Genomic DNA, 22,412 nt, shown 5'->3' on the forward strand with positions numbered 1-22,412 from the left:
ATGGAAATTAGTAGAAGAAGGGTTAAGTACAATTTATCGTAGAATTAATATACCTGTTGTTTTCCTGTCAGCCCACTTGCAAAGAAATATAGAAGTGTCTACATCCCTATTTGCTTATATTGCTTGTCGCTTTGCGATTGTTCCTAGAACTGTTGATTACAAAAATTATAAACAGTTTGAGATGTTATTAGCAAATTAGCTGTGTAGTTCTTCTTTCATACATATATATTTCACACAAAATTCAAGTCCCTGTTCACTTTATACCTGTATTAGAGATTGCCTTAGCATATTATATATTAACAAATGTATTAGCTAAAATATATTGCTATATTGTTAAGGACATGTGCATATTCACGGAAAAAATACAACTTCAAAGTTCACTGCTGCTTATTTTACGAAATTAATGAAAGGCCAACCTGTTCTCATCAAACTGCGCCAAATTATTATCATTGTCACAATATATTATCTGAATCCTGGACTTTATCACGAGTAGCATTTGTATCACTGAAACCGTGAAAATGCAAATCGGCAAAATGTTAAAATATCAAAGCAATATATCATATAAAATTCATTCAAAATATCATACCAAACCTTTCATTTATAATATGAAAGCAGCTCTAGCTGTACAACGGCATAAGGGCTCACATAACAGCGGTATTGTTTTTGTTGATTTGTGATTGCAAATTTAGCTAGGTTAAATGGCTCAACAACAAAGGACTGACTGAGAAGTCAAATCGACGCGTAATTACGAGTTACAAGATTGTTTACTTTTTAATACATGTGGAAATTAAAGTATTGAAGCATTCAAACTCAGATTAAAGACATACCCCCGCTTTGGGATATGCGCTTTGGGATATGTTTAATTTACTTGTAATGCTGGAAAAGGAAACGTCAACCGCGCGTGACGAAATACCGTCAAGATCTCGTCATTTACGTGACATCAGTTGACAAGAGTTAGTATATAATTTAGCTCCAAATGAAATTTATGATGACCGTAATTAAGTGTAGTAGAGGTATAGTAATGAGACAGTTTTCGACTGTTTAAAGTATTCAGTACATTGTTACAGTGTGAGTTGTTGGTTTTGAATAATGCAGAATTAGACACTACGTTTTATGCGTGTCAATAATATCTTGTTTTTTTTTGTGCAAGTGTTATGTGTAGCAGATTCAATTAATGACAACAATAATAAATCAATGGCAAACCTTTTCTAGAATATCAATAGCAACTGATATTTAAAACTGTCACTGTTATTAATGTTGAGAGTGTTAAGAAGATGGAAATAACTGGTCTTCTTTCTAACCTGTGGTAAATTGACAAATTAAAAGAAACCAAAGCGTCAATGATACTGACTGATTTGTTTCATGGATATTTAAGTTTAAGACACAACAAACTTTCCATGTCAGAAACCTAAGTCGGAAAATGAAGGAAGTCGCAGGAAAAATAGAGGAATTTCCGGAGAACCCACCATGGACAATGTTTTTCGACGGTCCATTGTATCAGAAATACGACGAGTTCATGAAAACTAAAGACTTTTCAAAGGTAAACATAAGAATATCTATAGTACGCTATCAGTTTGTGTGATCTATCATTAGTATTATTTGTACAACATAACAGAATATTATTGTATAAAATAATTTTGATTTAGTCCTCGTTTTTTTTTTCAGAGTATATCTGCCACAAAATAAAAAAAGCGTTGAGGTTGACCAATAATATTTGTACATGTATCATTAATAAAAATTGTAAGCGTTACCAAACGAACGAAAAAGCTATTTTTGAAAAGTAATTATGGCACTTATATGTTAAACACGAGGGATAGTTCCTGTAGCTATACTCAGTGTCATGATAATTGCTATTGGTGCAATACAAGATGTTACTACAGAACTGAGTTGCTGTTTTTGTAACCATTATCTTATCAAAGTATAGTTAATGTCACACTATCAGCATAAAACATTCAGTCTGTTCAGTTTATTTCACGGCAGACGTCGGAAATATCATTAAACAATAAAAGTCATTTGTTCGTACGACCTATAAAATGAGCTGGTGAAGATTTATTAAGCATTGCTACTTTGAAAAAAGAAACGAATACTTTACGTCAAATTAGTATAATGCTCATCAAATAGTTACAATGGTAAGGTAACCGTGTAACAGATTGTATGACCTTTTTGTAATGTTAATAGGATATTACCGCCTGTCACTGTGCATATAAAGACGTAAAATGAATTTGAAGACAAGTATTAAAGATCATCATGCAGGGAAAAGTGTATAAAATGCAGTAAAACTGTTAGCCTTCGTTAAACATTGATGACTGGTAAAAATATTTAATTATCTTTAGTGACCTATAATATCTATTGTTTTGTAGTCATAATCTCTTTCATCAGCTAAAGAAAGAAAATGGAAACGTTATATCTTATTCATTAACGAACAACGTTCACATTTACATGCCTATCAAAATTTTGGTAATTAAAAATATGTTGCACCAAAAGCTGCCAATCAAAAGCGAGCGATTTCATTTAGAAGTATGCATACTTTAATACAAAAAAGGACAAAGATCGCAGATAACACTAACAGTATTCAAGGAAATAAAATCTGTTCCTGGTTTTTGCATTTTTGTTATGAATAACGGAACACTAGATTTAACAGCCTTGAATGAAAATACATTTAATTAGCATGTATTGCAGCTCTTTTCATCTTTTTATAAGAGCTTTGTACGGCATGGGTGTATTAATAACATTTGTAGGGGTATTACACTTAGAGAGCAGTATTGTTCCGCATAAGAACGAGTGCGTAAATTCTTGATGCAAAGCTAACACTATTTTTATCAAATACGCGTATACATTCGTAATTAACATAAAAGATAATCAATTGTTATTTAGCCTGAGTAAATGAACTTTTAATGCGCGACACTCATAAAAATGACCCGTTATGGAAAATATTGAAATTTGAAGTTATATTGTAACATGAGTATTTAATAAAACTAGATTTGTGTCCATAGGACATGGATGCTCTCACATACTGCACCATCTTCTAAACAGCAAAGTCTTTAGTACGGACCATCTTCATATGAAGGATGTTCGACTAAAAGTTTGAAGCAAATTGTATTCAGATAACTTTGTGCATCCAAACACTTTTGAATCCATTCCTTCAAAAAGTGTATGAGGAGTTGAACAGGAATAGAAAAAAAAGTCCATTATTTATAGTCGTCTTCACATCAAGGTCCTTTATCTGTGAAACTTGCGAGCATATCCTTTCAATAGTGTAGGACACACAAGATGTTTCGCTATATTTTATATAGCGAAACTTAGCCTGGGAATCCAGTCTGACAATTTCTAACTTTTTTTCTACCTGCAAATTGAAAATGATAATATCAGAAACTCGATGAATGCCAATTAACACTAATTAGAGCAGATTAATTCGGATCTTTAATGCATAGATATTATGTATTATTTCTTCTGACAAAGCACAAATATTATCAACGGCTTCCCAGGCTAAGCAAAACTATGAAAGGGCCGTAACTGCGGTAAAAATAGTCACAACAAAAGTTCCTTCCTTTACAGTCATCTACTCATCAAGTTTGTTCATCTGAGAGTTTAAAGCAAATCAGGCTAATCAGGGAGATGTTGGGCATACAAGGTTTCTGGACATACGGACAAACGTTGTATAAATGTAAATAACAAAAGAGTTTATGTTAAGATCTAGACAGATAACTGGTAAAACATTCTATCATTTACTAAGTAATTACAATGTACCTTAATGTAGGACTGGTGACTTTTACCATCATGCTGAATTAAAATCAAACGTCACATTCATTTCAGCGTCGTGATAGAATTACACAACTGGAAATGTACTGAAGATTTCTCAACTGGAATAAGTAAGCAAAGTGGCAATAAATTACGTACCTATACATTGTTTTAAGAAGAATATGAACCAGAACATTACTGTAAAACTATATTATCCCGTCCGCTTTGGCTAAAATTAGGTGTGGTTGTCACACCATTTAGGTACGGAGACCGGCAGCTATGGAGAATTTCCTGTTACCGAAAGATTATACCCCTATTGAACATGAAAAAAACCCAAAAATGCACCACAGGCCACCAAGTCTTATATTCAAAACATTTCTCTACCCAGATCTTTATATAGGGCTGTACCCTATTTAATATCTACCTACAGAGGTTAAACAGCATTAGAGTTCTACCAAAATGATGTTTGCAGTGTGGTTGATATACGCCTCGTCTCTTACTGCCTTCAGATTAATGGTATTCGGTTACTCAAAATTAAGACACAAAAGAGGCCACCATTTCATATCTATATTCCTACAATTTCCAGGGGAAGACACCCCACTTGAACCTCACCCTCTCATCCACCACACACACACACACACACACACACAGACACGCGGCTGTGCGGGCCTCGCCGGTGAGGATGTCTCTCTAAATTGATGCCCAATATCCCAATAAAAATATCTGGAACCGGACCTGAATCAAATAATGAGCTAATACACAAACAACAACTTTGATCATGTGTCTGAAAATGAACATATAGTTTCCTCGGCTTTGTCTGCGTTAAGTGTATCAAGGTCTTGGTATGGAAGTATGGTTTCCGTAGCTTTGTCCATATTAAGTATGTCAAGGTCTCGGTGTGGATGAAATGTTTCCGCAGCTTTCATCATGTTAAGTATATCATTGTCTTCGGTGTTGAGGTATGGTTTCGTCGGCTTTGTTCCTGTAAAGTGCATCCAAGTTTTCGGTGTAGAGCTATGGTTACCCTGGTATTGGTCATGTTAAGCATATCTAAGTTTTCGGTCTGGAGGTAAAATTTCCTCGGCATTTGGCTTTACGGTTCTCATTTTACTTTTTATCATTCACAGACAAATATGGGTCTAGTGAGTATACCTTGTCAGTCAGTCAAAACAGGAAAATGAGTAGCAGGTCTTATATCTTTGTGAGTTGTATTTTCAAGAAGCAAGAAAGATTCGTATGTATCATACGTGTATCTTAATATCGCCTGAAATAAAATTTAACTTATTTTGAGAAAAACAATTAAGAAATTATAATTCTTAACGCCCGTTATTTTAATGTCATTTTATTTCATCATTGTGGTTTAGCAAGTTTGTTTTTGCCACTTACTGGTCTCTGCAAGATCCCAGGGAGACAAAATTACAGCGTCAAAATGTGATTTGTCAGGGAGATGTCATTTTTGAAGCGGATGTAGTATACTATGTAATTTCATATCATTTCTGAAGTCTTCAACATACTGTTCTAGTCAGTTGCCTTCATGTCTGATTGCGCTATTATACTGACAAGTGGTCTCTTTTTAAATATTTAATTATAAAATGTTTGTAGGTAGTAGAAAGGCTACATATCTATATCATCGCTTTACTTATTCTAGTCCTGCACCGTCTGGTATCGTCTGTAACATCATAGTTTCTGACTTTGAACAAGAGGTCCATGATGGCCCTAGATCGTTCCCCTAAGTTTCACACATCAAACATGGTCCTTTAGTGTTATGCAGTTTAATTAAATCCTCATGTTACAATCACAGGTGCCCGTCCAGTCTTGGTGCCCATATGGGTGCCGCCCCCCTTCCCCCACCCTTTCAAAAAAGAGTTAAAAACCACTGTTTTAATCCTAAAACGAAAAAAAAATTGATTTTTTCCCTATATACTCTTACATGGAAAAGGTGCTTGTATTGCCTTAACGCTATAGAGGTTTACTAGGACACACTGTGGAACAAACAAAATGTCCAGTTCAGTAACAGTTGAGGCTACCTTGCTGCAATTTACACCTCACGCATTTATAGAATAGTAAACAATCTTGTTCTGCCTAGTAAACAGCCTGAAATAACTTTCATTTAAATTCAAACAAGCCAAATTGTCTAGACACTTGCAAAATAACAGTGGCGATCGGCCATTTTGCTTCAAAACGAAAGTAGAAAACCTATTCCGTTGTTGGCGTCTTAGAATTTAAATGTAAGTTATTTAAGGTTGTATACTATGTAGAATAGGATTGTTTACTGTTTTCTAAATGTCCAATGTGTAAATGGCAGCAGGGTACCTTGCACTGGTACTGAACTGGACAGTTTGGTTGTTCCACAGCGTGTCCTAGTAAACCTCCATAGCGTTACGGCAACACAAGCATCTTTTCCATGTAAGAGTACTATATAGTGAATTTTGTTTTCTTCTTTTTTTCGCTTTAGGCTTAAAACAGTGTTTTTATATTTTTATATATATTTTTAGGGGGCAGCACCCATATGGGCACCAAGAATGGACGGGCACCTGTGGTTACAATAGAACTTCAGATTTCAATATTTTTCCATACTGACGTGCAGTTGTGAGGTCATTTTCATGACTGCCGCGCGTTAAAAGATCATTTACTCAGGCTAAAGAACAAATTGGTATATTTTAAATTATAATTACGAGAGTACGCGTATGTAATAAAAATAATATTAACTTTGTATCAAGAATTTATGCACTCGTTCTTATGCGGAACAATATTGCGCTCTAAATGCAAACCCCTACACATATTACAATGAACAGGTATACTCGTGTCGTACAAAGCTCTTATAAAATAATGAAATAATGCTAAGTAATGCTACAGTAAATGCTAAGTAAAATGCCTTTTCAAGGCTCATCGTTATGATGCTGATTAATATAACTTATGTTGCAAAATATCAAACAAGTGCCTGAATGCATAACTTGGAACAGCTTCCATATCACCTTGAATTAACAATGTGATAGATGCGATCTTTTTCGTGTTTGTATCAGGGCATGCATATTTCTAAATGCAGTCGATCGCTTTTGATTGACAACTTTTGGTGCAACATATTTTTAATTATCGATATTATTGGTAGATCTTCACTAAAGGGACATTAGAACATATTAAAGAAAACAAGAGTGCCAGACTGTCACAAAATACGCCCGTCATCGAACTTGGCCTAATTCAAGGACCATAATCCAAGAGTGTCTGGGGCGATTTGGGTGGTTATCGAACTTGGCTGAGATATTATGCCCACAAACATTGTCAGCAAGTTTGGTGAAGATCGGATGAAAACTGTTCGACTTAGAGAGCGGACAAGGCTAAATTCCCAGAGTTTTTAGTAATTCAAGGGCCATAATCCAAGAGTGCCTGGAGCGATTTGGCTTGTTATCAAACTTGGCCGAGATATTATGCCCACAAACATTGTCAGCAAGTTTAGTGAAGATCGGATGAAACTGTTCGACTTAGAGAGCGGACAAGGCTAAATTCGCAGAATTTTTAGTAATTCAAGGGCCATAATCCAAGAGTGCCTGGAGCGATTTGGCTTGTTGGCCGAGATGTTATGCCCACAAACACTGTTAGCTAGTTTAGTGAAGATCGGATGAAAACTGTTCGACTTAGAGAGCGGACAAGGCTAAATTCGCAGTTTTTCGACTAATTCAAGGGCCATAATCCAAGAGTGTCTGGAGCGATTTGACCGGTTATCGAACTGGCCGAGATATTATGCCAACAAACATTGTCAGCAAGTTTGGTGAAGATCGGATGAAAACTGTTCGACTTTGATCTTATACTCTACAGAAAATGGATTTCTTATCTAATTAATTTTGACCTTATACTCTACACATCTCATCCTTGATAATCTGTAGGCATCCTCATATCAATTAACATGATTTTGCCTGCACGTTCACTGTTAATAAAAGCAGTTTATTTTATGAACAGTTTTCTGGGGAAAAAACTTTTTAAAACAGGCTTGACTCTAGAATCAAACATGTTATTTAATCTTGATAATTAAAACTATCTGAAAATTTAAAAAAAAAACATTACATGAAAAAATGTTATGTTTTGATGTTTTGATAATAAAGTTCTCAAAATATCAGTTCCCAAAATATCCAAAAGTTACAATTCCACACTTCAAATAATAATCGTTTTATCTTGTACACATATTGTATAAAATGTACAATAACTAGTCCGAATTTCACATTGCAAAATTCATCCTTACTATGATGCATGATTATTATTTCGTAGTTAATTTCTGGCAAAATGATCTATCAACATCACTATGAACAAATAAATGGCTGTCGCCAATAACCTTTATTAGATTGTCATTAATCATTGAGCAAATTACCTTTTAATTCAGAACTTTCACTTAACCAGGAAACTTGCATATATTTTTTAGTGGAAGGGTAATTTAAGTCAGGTCAGGTTAATTGTTTTATTGTCATCAGCATTCAACTAGCCCCTGCCCTCAATCAGTTTTCAATACAATGCACTATAAAGATTGTCTACATACAGAGTAATACATGTAACATTCCTGCATCTAAAGAGAAATCAAAACATTTGAATAGGGAAAAAATGAAAACAAACATAAAATTAGGCAAAAGTAGAATCATATGAAAAAAAAACGAATTAAATTGTGGAGGCTATTTTTATCAGATATCAATTTATAGCTATTTCTTTATTAACCAGATTGTTATATTATCAATCATAATTATACAGTTACATACATTATTTTCAAATTAAAACAAAATTGAGAGGACCTAACTAGGATGCTACAGACCAAGTTTGGTGTGGTGATCCTTCCAGTGATTCAATGGGGAAACGTGTTTGAAGGGTTTTCTATTTTACTTCTTTTGGCCCTAAAATCAATCAAAAGGAACCATTTGAACAAATCTGAGAGAGGACCTTACAAGGATATTACAGACCAAGTCTTGTGATCAATCAGGTGGAGCATGAGAAGAGGTTGTTTAAGAAGTTTTTTTCTATTTTACGCTCTTGCGGCCCCTTAAATCATTCAAACTGAACCATTTACATAAATCTGAGAGGGAACATAACAATGATGGTACAGACTATGTTTGGTGATGATCTATCAACCGGTTCACCAACATATACACGCTGTTTCTGGAAAGAGAGACAGTACAATAAAAAGAAGGCTAGATACTTTTAAACATATTCAGATAATGACAGGGCGTTTTAACAACACAGTCCAGAAGATATATTTGTTCTTACGGTTTTTGTTTATCAAAATAAAATTTAAATGTGAAAATTATGTTAAATGTTTAAATTTCGTCTTAACACTGTCATTTTTGTCAGGCTGATAAATTGTATTGCGTAATTTCATTACCATGTATTTATTTTTATATGGCTTAAAGTCTTGAAAAAGTCCTATATATGACGGCATGAAGACATGTCCAGTTATTTTCGTTGTTAGAAAATTTTGCATATAATTATAGAGAGAGATGTTTAACACTGTTATCATATTTTGGCGATACATTTATTTAGCAGGGATTGTTTTAAATATTTGTAGGGCTAAAGCAGTTGGTTTAAACAGTATTCTATTGATATAATTACAATTGTTATAATAAATTGTTAAATGTACAAAGATAGATGACTGAGTAGGAAGCTATAAGCTTTTTTCGAAACTCTCTCAGTTGTTGAACTCTCTGCCAACGCTATTTTATATATTGATTTCTTATGTCTCAGTTGTCGTCTTTGCTTGTTTTCTAGAAGAGACACGGTAAAATACTAAACCTTAAACAGTCATAGACTCTTCTTATCTTTGCAATGTCAGGTTCATGACATTAAAGTTTGTCCCAAAAGAACTTTCTTCTCTGCTCCTTGTTTGATTTGGAAATAATAATCATAACAATATTTTATGATTAATTTTAGACATTGAAAAGCAGTTAACGTCACCAGTCATTCAGTTTTTCACGCAAACATCACAATAAAGTTTAAAGACAGCTGTATTTCTAACCGATTTATGAATGTAATGCAGACAGTCAAAATTTATCTGTTTCTTTTGTACCTAAATAAATAATCATCACATCGCATCTTATAGAAAAGTTTCTTTTATATATTGTTTGTTAAATGAAAAGTCGAGATAACATCGGGTGATAAATGTAGAATACTAATATAAAATTTTAGTGAAATGCAATTAAGTTTTAAAAGTTTCTGAAACGAAATGATAAATGTTTTACTCTCACATACCGTCTAAAATAGACTCAAAAAAGAATATAAAATGAATGGTAAACAAATAATTCTTAAAAGTTCGGGACGTTCTCGTACCATCCAATTGAAATCTTTTGATAAACATGACGCATCCAGTGTATCAAAAAGGAAACTTATTCACGTTCCTCAAACCTTCTAGTCTTAAAGGAATATATTTGATAGCCTTTAATACGTCTGGTTCTTCTTATTCCATTATAAATATTCTAAGGACAACCCTGACTCAAAATTAAACTAATGTGATTAGGTAAAACTACATTCAAGATGCTGCCCAGACAGATAATCGAAATGTGTATAAACACAGAGCTATTGTTTATGCTCAAAATCTTCGATTTTCAGATTTTGTTAAACACAAAACTGAGACTGGCAAACTTTCACGGTTCGGAAGTTGTCAGTCCAGCACATAGTGTAGAGGTAGACAGTTGGGATAAAGAACAGGAAGTAGATCCAACCGGAAACACGTGAGTTTGTACTTAAATTTTGTCTGAACAGCAAATTACACTCTATATAGGAAAAGATTTACAAACTGAATAATGATTTCCAAGATACATGTCTGTTTCAGCTAACCTATGTTTACTTGACATTCCTGTCAAATAAATATAAACCTATTGTTTATGAATTGACTGACATACAAGTGCACATTTGAAGAGAAACGATTTATGCCTATGTTGACCTTATGAACGGAAATATAAACAATATGCAGATTCATTACAATTAATATGACAAACCCCATTCGTCTTATGCACTTGCAGATATCAGTATGTGTCGGAAGACTATTTTCAAAGAATTAAAGAAGATGAGAAACGCCGTACACGAAGGACACGTGCATTCATTATTATCGGCTTCGTCATCATGGCTGCTCTTGCTTTTGGCACAGCGTTGGTTATCCACTATCTCTTCATTCCACCATGTAAGCTGTCTTTATGTGGTCCATAAGAACAAAGAAATGAATAATGCGGTATTTGAGTTTCAGTTCTTGAGCTTTATACAAGGAGCAATTTATAAGTTTACAAAATTCTAATCTGTACTTACAGTTCAAGGTACTTTGACGTTAGGTTGCAAATCTCTTCATTATAAGTCACAGCAAGTCTTTGATAAAGTCTATATTTTGCACATGATAGAATAATCCCAAACAAGAATGTTGTAGATATTTAAGGAAGAGATTTTACTAAACACTTCACAAGATTATACCGCTAAGTATATTTAGTTTCATCACAAAGAAAAAGCTTTTAGTTAGGGTGATAATACAAAAAATCGTTCAGATTATTTTACAAGCAAATCACTTTGCATGTTGATTGTTTGAAACCATACGCTGAATTATTGATCGAGACCCCAGCGTCAAAATCAACATGGCGTCTGAAATTCAAAATGGCCGCCAAGATGGCCGCCAATTTTCTTAGACTTCATTAAAATGATTATTAAGTAATATTTTATGTTGGCAGTAAGCAGAATGGGTTTTGATAATGAAATATTTATATCTACATTTTGAAAATTTAAGATTTTGAAAGCCTATATTCAAAATGGCCGACATAATTCAAGATGGCCGACATAATATGGCCAAAAATTTAGATTTTCAAAATATCTAAAATAGTTTGCCCACATTTCATATTTCATTGAAAATCTTATTGAATAAAGTTCATAAACATGAGATATAGTTCCCTTATTTCACTTGAACACTAGATATAACTTGACTGACAGTTTTCCAAATTCAAAATGGCTGCCAAGATTCTCCGTCAGATGTTTTACTAACTGAACATCCATTGATTTCGTTGATATTTTATGCCCATTTGAATTGGTGAGATGGTATAATTATTAAATTTTACAGTTAAAACTATCTCCAACTCTAAACAATTCAAAGTGATTGACTTCCAGCTTCTCCTTTAACTACAAATTTGCAGCTGGCAACGAAACACATAATTAATAGGAAATTTGCTTATTGAAAAGTGACCAATAAGAAATGGTTATTCAGTTGGTATATTTTCATAATCCACTGTCGTCAAAAATGAAAAGAGTCCTCAAATGAAGAAAAAGAGACGGAAAAAAATTTCCCGTTCACACATAGAACCAAGCTGGTTGCATTTTGGCTTTTTAGTTAATGTGACATTATGAACTCCTACATTACGAAATGTGTATCACAATGCAAATCAACAAGATATTGGCAATAGCCCTTTAAGTTCAAGAAATGCATTGAAAATGACCATTTATATATTCTCCCAATTTTACATGTAAATATAATATTGTTCCACTGTTTTCTATTTCTTTATATAATGACAATATTAAACACAATGTAAACATAATATTCACTAAGACTGAATATCAAAGCTGATTTACAGAGAAAAGGCATGTTGATATGTGGACCAAATTTCTTAAACCATTATCATGTTGTGTCAGTATTGAATGCATTCTCATGCAGTGTTGTTATATTTTCTGGTCCTTTGATCTACGCTTTCTCTTTAAGCTAGGTTTTATAAACTGTCAAAACAATAGTCTTAAAGTGCCGTGTCACGGATGCAAAAATATTGCGGTATACACTATGCGGTGTGTGTGTGCGCGTGGGGGGGGGGGGGGGGGGGGGGGGGGGCACCAGTTAAGTATAAAGTCGTCATCGGCGATATGCTTAGCGCCGAGATGGTTTAGGCGTCGAATTTGGACCCACCTTCCTTGTAGAGAGAGTTGGGTCAGAGGGATCTCCCCTAGGATAGAGTAGCCTCCTCATTTTAACCGGTTCAGGGGACTCCCCATGGAAATATTTGAAATACAGGTATGAAATGACAGCCTCTGATGCATTTTTTGTCTAAATTTTGCGGTACTGTTGGGGGTGTTCCATCACTTTAAGGGAGTAAAGAGGCTCTTCCCCTGGAAAATGTTAAAATATTGGTATTAAATGATGGCCTCTGAATCATATTTTGGGTCTAAATTGGGTCTTAATTGTGAGAAATATTTCTTTGCCAAAACAGTCAGGTGCAACTTTGATGAGTATTATAGGTAACTTGTTAGAAACTCGGAGGTAGCGTGCGGCACGGGCCCCCTCGGCCTGGCCCTGTATCCGGGCCTCGGTTACTCTTATAGACTTTATTAGATGTTTCAAAATAATGCATTTATCTTCGGTATTTTATTTGATCAAGCAAATATATATTTCTGGCACCATGATTTCTTTTACTTCTTGAAAGATTAATGGAATTCGATGACAGTTTAAACCAAAAAGATATTCAGTAGTAAGTTTTGAAAAGTACTTTTGCCAATGTATTAGGGTTATTAAGGTATAGTGTTCTCACCTATGGCATTGATCTTGAAGCACAGTACGTATCAGTTTGTGTCAGACATACAGACGAGTTTATTTAATAGTTATAAGGTAGAATGGAGAACTAAACTGAACAGCAATATTGGTCCTTCCCGTAATGGCAGGAATAAGCTTCGAACCTACTGTTCGTTTAAAAGAGAATTTCAAACAGAAAGGTACTGTAAATTAATTCTCCCTTTACAACATAGAGCTGCGTTCAGTAAATTTAGATGTGGTCTGGCACCTTTGCGGATTGAAACAGGCCGATATGAAAATATCCCAGTGAATGACCGTTTGTGCCCATTTTGCAATGAGGTTGAGAATGAGGTTCATGTATTAACAAGTTGTAAACTATATGAGGACTTGCATTTTGAGCTATTTAATAAAGCTAGGGAGGTTGTTAGCACCTTTGATACTCTTTCGGCTGAAGACAAAATGATTGTTATTTTATCTAATGTTAATATGGTTAGGTATTCTGCCAAAACCTGTTTTAATATACTGCAACGCAGAAACTTTTTTATTTTTAAGTAGTGTATATATACCTCTTTTTAGTTACCCTGTCATAACTACACCAAAAAAAGACAAATGTTAACCTTTTTTTCATTAGTTTAGGGGGAGTTAAATATCTTATTGTTTCTAACTTTGGTTTTATATGGCACTTATGTGCTCTTTTATTGATTCCAAGTTTAAATGTGTTGTAGTCAGAGGTTTTAATCTTGGATTAACAGAAGTATATGGTTAATGCTGTTAATAAGATAAGGGTTAGTGACGAAAATGTATTTTAGCTTTTTAAATGTTACTTTACCTATAGTGATATTGATTTATACTGTATAAGTACAAACTGTGTCATTCATTTCAGAGGTAATACTTTATTGTACGTACATACTATGCATACACACACACTATATCACAACACCACCACAATACATCATACCATGCTACACTAAATCCACAACACACACACCATACCGCACACACACCACACTACTCCACAATACATCACACCACAACACATTACATCCACAACACACCACAATACATAACACTATACTATACTACATCCACAACTCACACACCATACCACACACACACACCACCACCACCACACCACAATACATCACATCATACCACACTACATTCACAACATACACACACCACACCACACCACACCACAATACATCACACCATACCACACCCATACAACATACATGTACACACAAACACACGTGCACGGACATGAAACACTCTCAGTCTTACATCATAAAAATATATTATTTGCCAAAGGTTTTTTATAGTAGTTTTACTGTGATTTATCAATACTTTTATCCAAACATAGAACGTGTGTAACATTGTATGGTATGAGACATATGTAGTCTCTTGTAATTCTATATAGAATGGCCATTTACCTGTATGATATGTGTATTTTATATTTGTATGTTTGTATAAAATGTAAATGGATGAGACTATAATAAATGATCTAATCTATCATTATGCTTAAGGCTTTGGTAAGATTTCTTGGAATCCCTTGAAATTGTCAATAGTCTTTGTATTCTGGACGATTAGAATAAATAATTGACATACAGATATTTCTACTCTTCCAATTTGGACCATGATATAATTATATGATTCTTTACATTATATGTTTTATTTAAATTTAATGCATGAATGACTACATAATTTCTGATATCACGACATGATTAATGATAGTGATGTGTGCTTGACAAATATTTTGACAAAGAATTATGTTAACTTTCGTCATAACTCCAAAACGAAAAAATATATGAAAATCTCTCCTTTAAAATTTATTTCATTTATTTACAAAATTTAAATCGTGTGTACCTAATATTTACATCAGAAATAGGTAAGGCTTGGAAACACAGGGAAAAAGTGTCTTAGTGCCATTTTAGTTTCTGCCATGTTATGTGTTTTTCACATCTTATTTTTTAAAGTTTTGAAAGGTTTTGTACAAAAGTATGTATCGTTATACAATTTCTGTGAAGACAACGATATAATGTAGAAATTCTGTATGTATAACATATTGACATAACCAGTCAGCGGACTTACTTACACAAATGTGCCCCAGCAGATACTTAATATATTTGTGTATTTGAATTCCATTGGAACTACACCGTTTATGGTTGCCCCACCTAATATTTTACTTGTTACTCTTGCAAGAAAATTTAATCTGACGGAACTTTTAAATTCTATTCTCATGCAGACAATAGATAAAAAGTAAAAGTATATTCTTAACAATTTTCAGTGTGGTATATTTCTAAATAAAATTTTATGAAAAAGGCCATGCAATTTTGGATCACCCTTTGTACATAATTATATGACTATAAGAAACGTTTGCATTCAGGCTGTCGAATTATACATTTCGTCTCACTATTTTGTCATTCCTCAATATTTTGATATCAGTAAATCAGTATTTTCCCCAAATATGTTTCCAAAATAAAACCAGATATAAAGGTAACGTATTTAAAAGTGTTGTTAGATAAGAAAAAACAGCAATACTTGACAAGTACGTTTGTATATTTCATACCTACAGCATTAATTTTAACTAAATGCACAGTAACTTATTTTTGAAATATCTTATTATAATAAATATAATGCTACAGTAGAATAAGTTTAGTGAAATGGTAACGTAAAATATGTAAAATAAGTTGCATATAGTCTTTCCTCAAACTAACCAAAATATGATTATGCTATTAAAAAGTGTTTTTTTCATGTTTTGCAGCAAAATTCATAGTGATTCATATTTAAAATCTGCCTACTTGAATTTAAAATCTTTCAAATAATTTGAAATAATAAAACAAGTTTATTGAAAAGGTAACGTAACTTGAGTAAAGTATGCTACATATTGAGTTTTTCTTAAATAATGTGTTTAAGAAATACTGTCATATAATGCAGTTCACATAATCACAAATTCATTCGTATTATGTTTAAAATGATATACAAGTAATGTACAGGTTGAATGAATTTACAGAGGGTCAATTTACCCCACCCGCCTAGCCTCGCCTTTATTCGATAATAATGCCAAAAATGTTTGTATTACAGGTAAAACCATTAAAATATAATTCAAATTAGACTATAAAACCATTTTGGTAATACTTGGATGCTTAATCTTCTGGAAAAAATAGATTCAATGTGTTGATAAAAAAAACAAAGACAATTTTCCGCCCATTTTACAATTATAAATGCACATATTTTAAGCAAAAATTGATATTTCCGGCAAAAACCTTATTTGGGTAAATAGTCGAACATGTCTGCAATACAAATCGATAAAGAAATAAGAAATAACCTTACTTACCATATTTTAACACACTTTTAACAAAATTTATGCAATTGTCATAAAGCTTGGTAGCCATGCGGCGGCCATCTTGAATTTTGTCCGCCATATTGATTTTGAGGTTGGGGTCTCGATCAAATATTAAAGGCAATATGTCAAACTATAATCATGCAAAGCGGTTTGCTTGTAGAATTATCTGAACGATTCGTCCAATTTTGAGCTCTAAGCACTTTAACTATTTTATGTGATAAGTGCTCGGCATCTATCAAGCACACTTACACTAGAGCATCAGCTTTAACGAGTGAACAACTATTGATATATTTAAAAGTACATGTAGTATTTTCGGGAGTTCACATCAATCTAGTTTTCTTCGCACTACAACAAAAGTTAATTCGATTGAGTGTAGGCGATGCTGTAGCTCTTTAGCTTTAATACTATTTGAAAAAAGAAACAACAACTTCACATAGGTTGCATGATACCAATTCATATCCTTCTTTATTCCACATATTAAATGATTACATACGGGGACATCATGTTCAGTACTTAGGAACGTTTCAGTGATAAGAAAACCATATACAGCCAGTTAATATAATATGTCTACTTACCAAAACATATTTAAAACTATTGACTGAGGTGTAATGCCTATTTAGCTATTAAAGTGTATATGGCGAATAAGAACGCGTTTGTTTAATGATTGAATTTGATTTAGACTTGTTTTACCTCCTTACGAATGTCATGTTTGCTCCTTCAATCTGAAATATGATTAAATTTTCAAAGAGAAAAATTCTGTGACTCTATATTCTATATTAAGCTGTTTACGGTGATGTTGATGCATAGCATCAGACTTCTACTTTTGTCTTCTTGTCTGACCAGTTACATTTTTACTTCAGTGGAGGAGAGAAATCCCAAAAACTTTGTCAACGTATCTTTCTCTGCGAACACCACTGCCCCTGTTACACCAGGTAAGACTCTGTCATTCTGCTTACATCATGGAACTGGTATTATAATACATGTTAAAAAGAAATAAATGAATCTAATGCAATAATATAAACAGAGACAACACATAGCTGCATATCATATCATGCTTAGAAAAATAAATGAATACGTACTGATAGGAACTATGCTCCATACATTGTACTGTTTTATCATTACTGTCCATGCAATAATGTCCTTAGATGTAACAAAGTCAAGAAATGAGACATGAAATCAAATATAGTACATGTATTCACAAACAAATGTGATGCAGAAATTACCCACACAACCCCGGTAGATGAACACGAGGCCGAGATGTCCAGAATGCTGAATGAACTTTTGAAGGGTGCCCATCATCATTCACATGACCACGATCATGAGCATATTCTAAACCCAGATGGCAAAATATTCGATGACCACTTTATAACAACTACACAGGAAACAACTACACAAGAAACCACTTCACTGGAAGCCACTGCAGGCAAGTAATTGCTTCAGTTCTTGCATCCGCTGTTTTTTGTTTTGCAAATTAGTTAGTTCTCGTTGCTTTTAAAAGAACAACTCTCATGCGAGATAAAAGAAATTGTTAAAATGTTATCACTTACTTCTATCGTCAATTCCGCTGTATTACATTCGTCGTTACATTAGGTATTCTCAAAGGCTGCTATACTTGTAATAAGTAGTTACTAATAATTTGACCTAATGCTATTTTCGTGCGGATGCATTTAAGAAATTCGTTTTTCAATAACGAGTTTGCATGTAGTTTATGTAATTTAAGTTCATAATTTCGCAAGCGAGATAACTGTTTATGTCAGTTGCAAAGACGTCAAACTTTGGAATGAAATTATCTTTTCATGCTTGTCTCATAGAAAAAGTTGTTAATGTTCCATTGACATAGTTTAATAAAATCGACAGAGGGAAAATGTGTAAAGATATGCAAGAGATATGAACATGAATTGGAAAAGTTTTGCTGAAGTCATGTATACTAGAATGATTAATTACCATTGTGTTGTCCGTAATATTTTATCGTTTAACCCCATAGGTGATACAGAAACAACAACCCTAACAACTTCAACACCTTCACCAACAACCACCAAAACAGCAATGTTTATATTAAATCTCAGACCCAAAATACAACAGGAAGAATTACAAGGTACAAAATTACGCAAAGTTTCTGCAACAACACCAGAATCTAAAGCCCACATAAAGTCAAAACAACACACCTCTACTATTGATCTTAATCATATGGACTTTTTTGGTATTGACGAGTCTCACACCACCGCCAATTATTTGACGTCAACTCTTCCCGACAATGATTTCTTTGCTATGGACGATATAACCAGTCGACAAAAAGCAGATTCAGATCCAACTGCAACTCTGACGAAAACGTAAACACTTCTGGTTAAGCTTTTTCGACATTGCCCGAAGACGAAACCAGAGGCCGCAATCATAAAGAAAGGTACCACGGAAGAAATACCAACAACGAAATAACTACTTGCAACTGTTTCTGGTATGAAACTGCTACAGGGTCCGCTGGAGCAACAGTTCTTGAATCTCGCACGGTATCTGAAATATCAAATATGATTGTAAATATAAGTGAAAGTAAATTAATTGTATGGAATCTAGGAGATGGTCTTGAACTTTACTTAGTTTCGGCAGTCAATACATCAGACGTCAATGCGTAACTGTGTTTTAACGGGAAGCAACACGTCCTGCGAAATAACTTAGGAGTGCGTAGACGTCTCGCGCCTTATAATCTATACAGTGTGTGTTAATTCAGTGTAATACCATTTTTGTTATATGATTTCAATTCTGAAACATCTTTTGTATGCAATAGTAGATCAATGTAGTAGCACTTTCTTGGCGCCTGTACGGCGCCAAATAATATGTCGATGTGACGTGAGATTCTGTGTTTTAACGGAAATGTGCATGTCATTTTTCATATTAGAATTATATATAATACCTATAGTTTAGCCTTAATTTGAACACTATTGTATACTTTTTGTTCTTCTTTGTGTACATATTGTATGCTTTATTGTAGAATTTATTGATGTTTGCAAGTTTAAAGAAGTAGATATTAAACAGGAATCCTCTTAAATGTTATGCCTTTAATTTGTATTTTCTAATGTTTGTCTCGATACATGGTTCTCCTGCCGGTAAGAGATCTGTGCATTACTGATCTGCCGGCAATTATTCGAACATTGCAAAGAAAAATGTGTAAAAATATATAGCTTTACTGCACAATATATTTACACTTTTTTGTTACATCCAAATGAATTAATCATTTGTGTGACTGGCAACAATAACGACGGGTCATGTTGATCAATAATGATAATAATTTGTGTCCTGTATGCAGTTGACTATTTTGAAAACATTATTGCATTCGTTTCCGCATTAGTAAGATTTACTTTTTTTTAAATTTGTAAGAAATATTCCATTATCAAGTCAAAGTAATATTAAATGTATGTCGCTCAGAAGGAGCAACATGCTGTTATTCGAAGAATAGGTACAGCTTTTGGACTCACCCACTTGGCGTTGGCGTAAGCGACGGCATCGGCGTCCCGATTTGGGATTGAAGGTATTTCGACTTGGCAACTTTTGGCAAATGTTTTTTATGTAAGCGGATATGTAAGTACCAACGTAATGGGAATGGGTTGAAAATTCACACACTTATTCACTGTGATGAACTGACTTACATTGCACAGGTTTTCATGTTCTTTTTATTTTACAAAATGACGCCTCTGTTTCGACTAATCAAAGTTTTGTATCTCCGTACCCACGTAATAGGAATGGATCGAAACGTTACACACTTGTTCAACGTGATAAGCTGACATCCATTGTAGAGGTTCCATAACTCTGTTTTGTATTTTTACAAAATTATGACCAATTTCCATCTTTTGTTTTCATTGAATTGACAAGGCTGTTGAATAGTCGAGCGTTACTGTCCTCCGACAGCTCTTGATAAATATTAATAGCTTTGCTATGGCTTATTATACAAGTAGTATTTAAGAAGGTGGATCTGTAATGAGGCTCTGCAAATTTCTTATTTTCTGTTTGCGATTTTGGTATTCTCCGTTTTGTTATGCTCCCCGAAGGGAAAGCATATAGTCGCCGCTTCATCCGTCCGTCCGTTAGTCCGTCTGTCTCGCATTTCTTGTCCAGAGTATTTCTCAGCAACCACTGGTTGGAATTTAGCCATACTTCATAGGAAGCTTTACTACGAAGAGGAAATGTACAAATTGTCTTCGTGTTCCGGTGGGTCTGGTTGGAATTAAGAAAAACTTCATAGGAGGCTTTACTATCAAGAGGAGATGCGCATATTCTCTTCACGTTTGAGTCGGATTATATTTCACAGAGTAACTGCACTTTGATTATTCAACAATAGTATACTATAGTACAATTCTGGTCCGGAGTATTTCTCAGCAACCACTGGTTGGAATTTAATGAATCTTCATAGAAAGCTTCGCCCTTAAGAGGAGATGCGCATATTATCTTCATGTTTTGGTCGGATTATTTTTCACTAAGTTATTGCCCTTTGATAATTCAACAATAGTATACTATAGTACAATTCTTGTCCGTAACCACTGGTTGGAATTCAGCCATACTTCATAAGAAGGTTCACCCTTAAGAGGAGATGCACATATTATCTTCATGTTTCGGTTGGATGATTTTTCACTGACTTATTGCCCTTTGATTATTCAACATTAGTAAACTATAGCACCATCATAGTCAGGAATATTTCTCAGCAAACACTGCCTGGAATTCAGAAAAAAATCCATAGGACGCTTCACTCTCGAGAGGAGGTGCGCATATTTTCTTCATTATCCGTTGGAATGATTTTTCAATGAGATTTTGCCCTTTGATCGTTCAGCATCAGTAAACTATATGTGCCTAGTCAGTAAATTCCACTCTTTAAAACATTTATTGGAATTATGTTCCTACACCAAGTTTAAGTGGAACACGTAGCGTGAACCAGCCCTCGTTGTAACGCCTTTGCCGTCAACTGTTCTACTCCCTCAATTTCGATGGTTGGCGAACTCACCGCATAGATATACTTGATATTGATTATTCGTTTTATGTAGTTGCTTTATAGTTGTATAGTAGCAACTTCCTGTAAGTTCAGAATACCATACCTTTTACGTGCCTCCTGGCGATGTTTACGTCGTTTTGTATCTTAAACATATTGCTGTCAGGGCAGGTTTTTGGCCGACCTAGGGGCGCGATTACTAAATTTCCCATAGAAAATCGGTGATGCTGCCTGCGAGGTATTCTGGACCATTTAAACTTGTTGCAGCCTCTTAGAATACACTTAGGAGTTACTCAGTATTCTACACAGAATCTGATGACTTTCCAGTGCGCCGCAGCGCTAGAACCAGACCAGAAAGAAAAAAGAAAAAAAGAAACATTGTACATATTATACCCTACCACTAGAATACCTAGGAGTAGGGATATAATTATATGTAAAGTGGAATTTTCCTTCTTGTCTGGTGCCAGTGCGCCGCGGCATCTTTCGGCATTGTCACTTTACAAGATGCGTTTGATCACTGATGTACATAGAGCAATTATTTTTCAATATATTATGATGTCACTGACTTGAAATTGGACACAGTGACAGTAGCATGATTAACGCTGACGTATAATGCAATTCAGCTGAAATACTGACCTTTGCTTTGTTACAGCTGTTTGAAGAAAGATCACTAATTGTATCTTGTTGCACTGTGTGGAATGCACCGCACACATGTGTTATACCTCAATTAAAACTCAAAAACATTTGTTTGAAGTTATGTTTTGATAATAGACCTTTCTGGTTTCTTTGAAGTAGGCAAAGCATACCAAAATGATTTATTTCAAGACCCTACAGTTTATTGGGACAGTCCATGTATACAGAGATATTAC

At 34.2% G+C, this 22,412-nt stretch overlaps 1 protein-coding gene across 3 annotated transcripts in view; it reads left to right on the plus strand.

The window, feature by feature from the left end:
* The first annotated feature begins 931 nt into the window (after positions 1-931).
* Positions 932-22,412, plus strand: part of LOC123554038 (uncharacterized) — a 34,009-nt gene continuing 12,528 nt past the window's right edge. For 2 of the 3 annotated variants that reach the window (XR_008371776.1, XM_045343890.2), the window contains exons 1-4: positions 932-1,540; positions 10,315-10,436; positions 10,728-10,885; positions 17,435-17,506. Coding sequence is in view for 2 of the 3 variants with exons in the window: in XM_045343890.2 (XP_045199825.2) it covers positions 1,421-1,540; positions 10,315-10,436; positions 10,728-10,885; positions 17,435-17,506 (472 nt within the window). In the remaining variant the exon portion in view is untranslated. The remainder of the gene's footprint in view (positions 1,541-10,314; positions 10,437-10,727; positions 10,886-17,434; positions 17,507-22,412) is intronic. The other variant, XM_045343891.2, reaches the window with a different exon arrangement.

This window comes from Mercenaria mercenaria, chromosome 7 (assembly GCF_021730395.1).
Source record: "Mercenaria mercenaria strain notata chromosome 7, MADL_Memer_1, whole genome shotgun sequence".
NCBI classification, from domain to species: domain Eukaryota; kingdom Metazoa; phylum Mollusca; class Bivalvia; order Venerida; family Veneridae; genus Mercenaria; species Mercenaria mercenaria.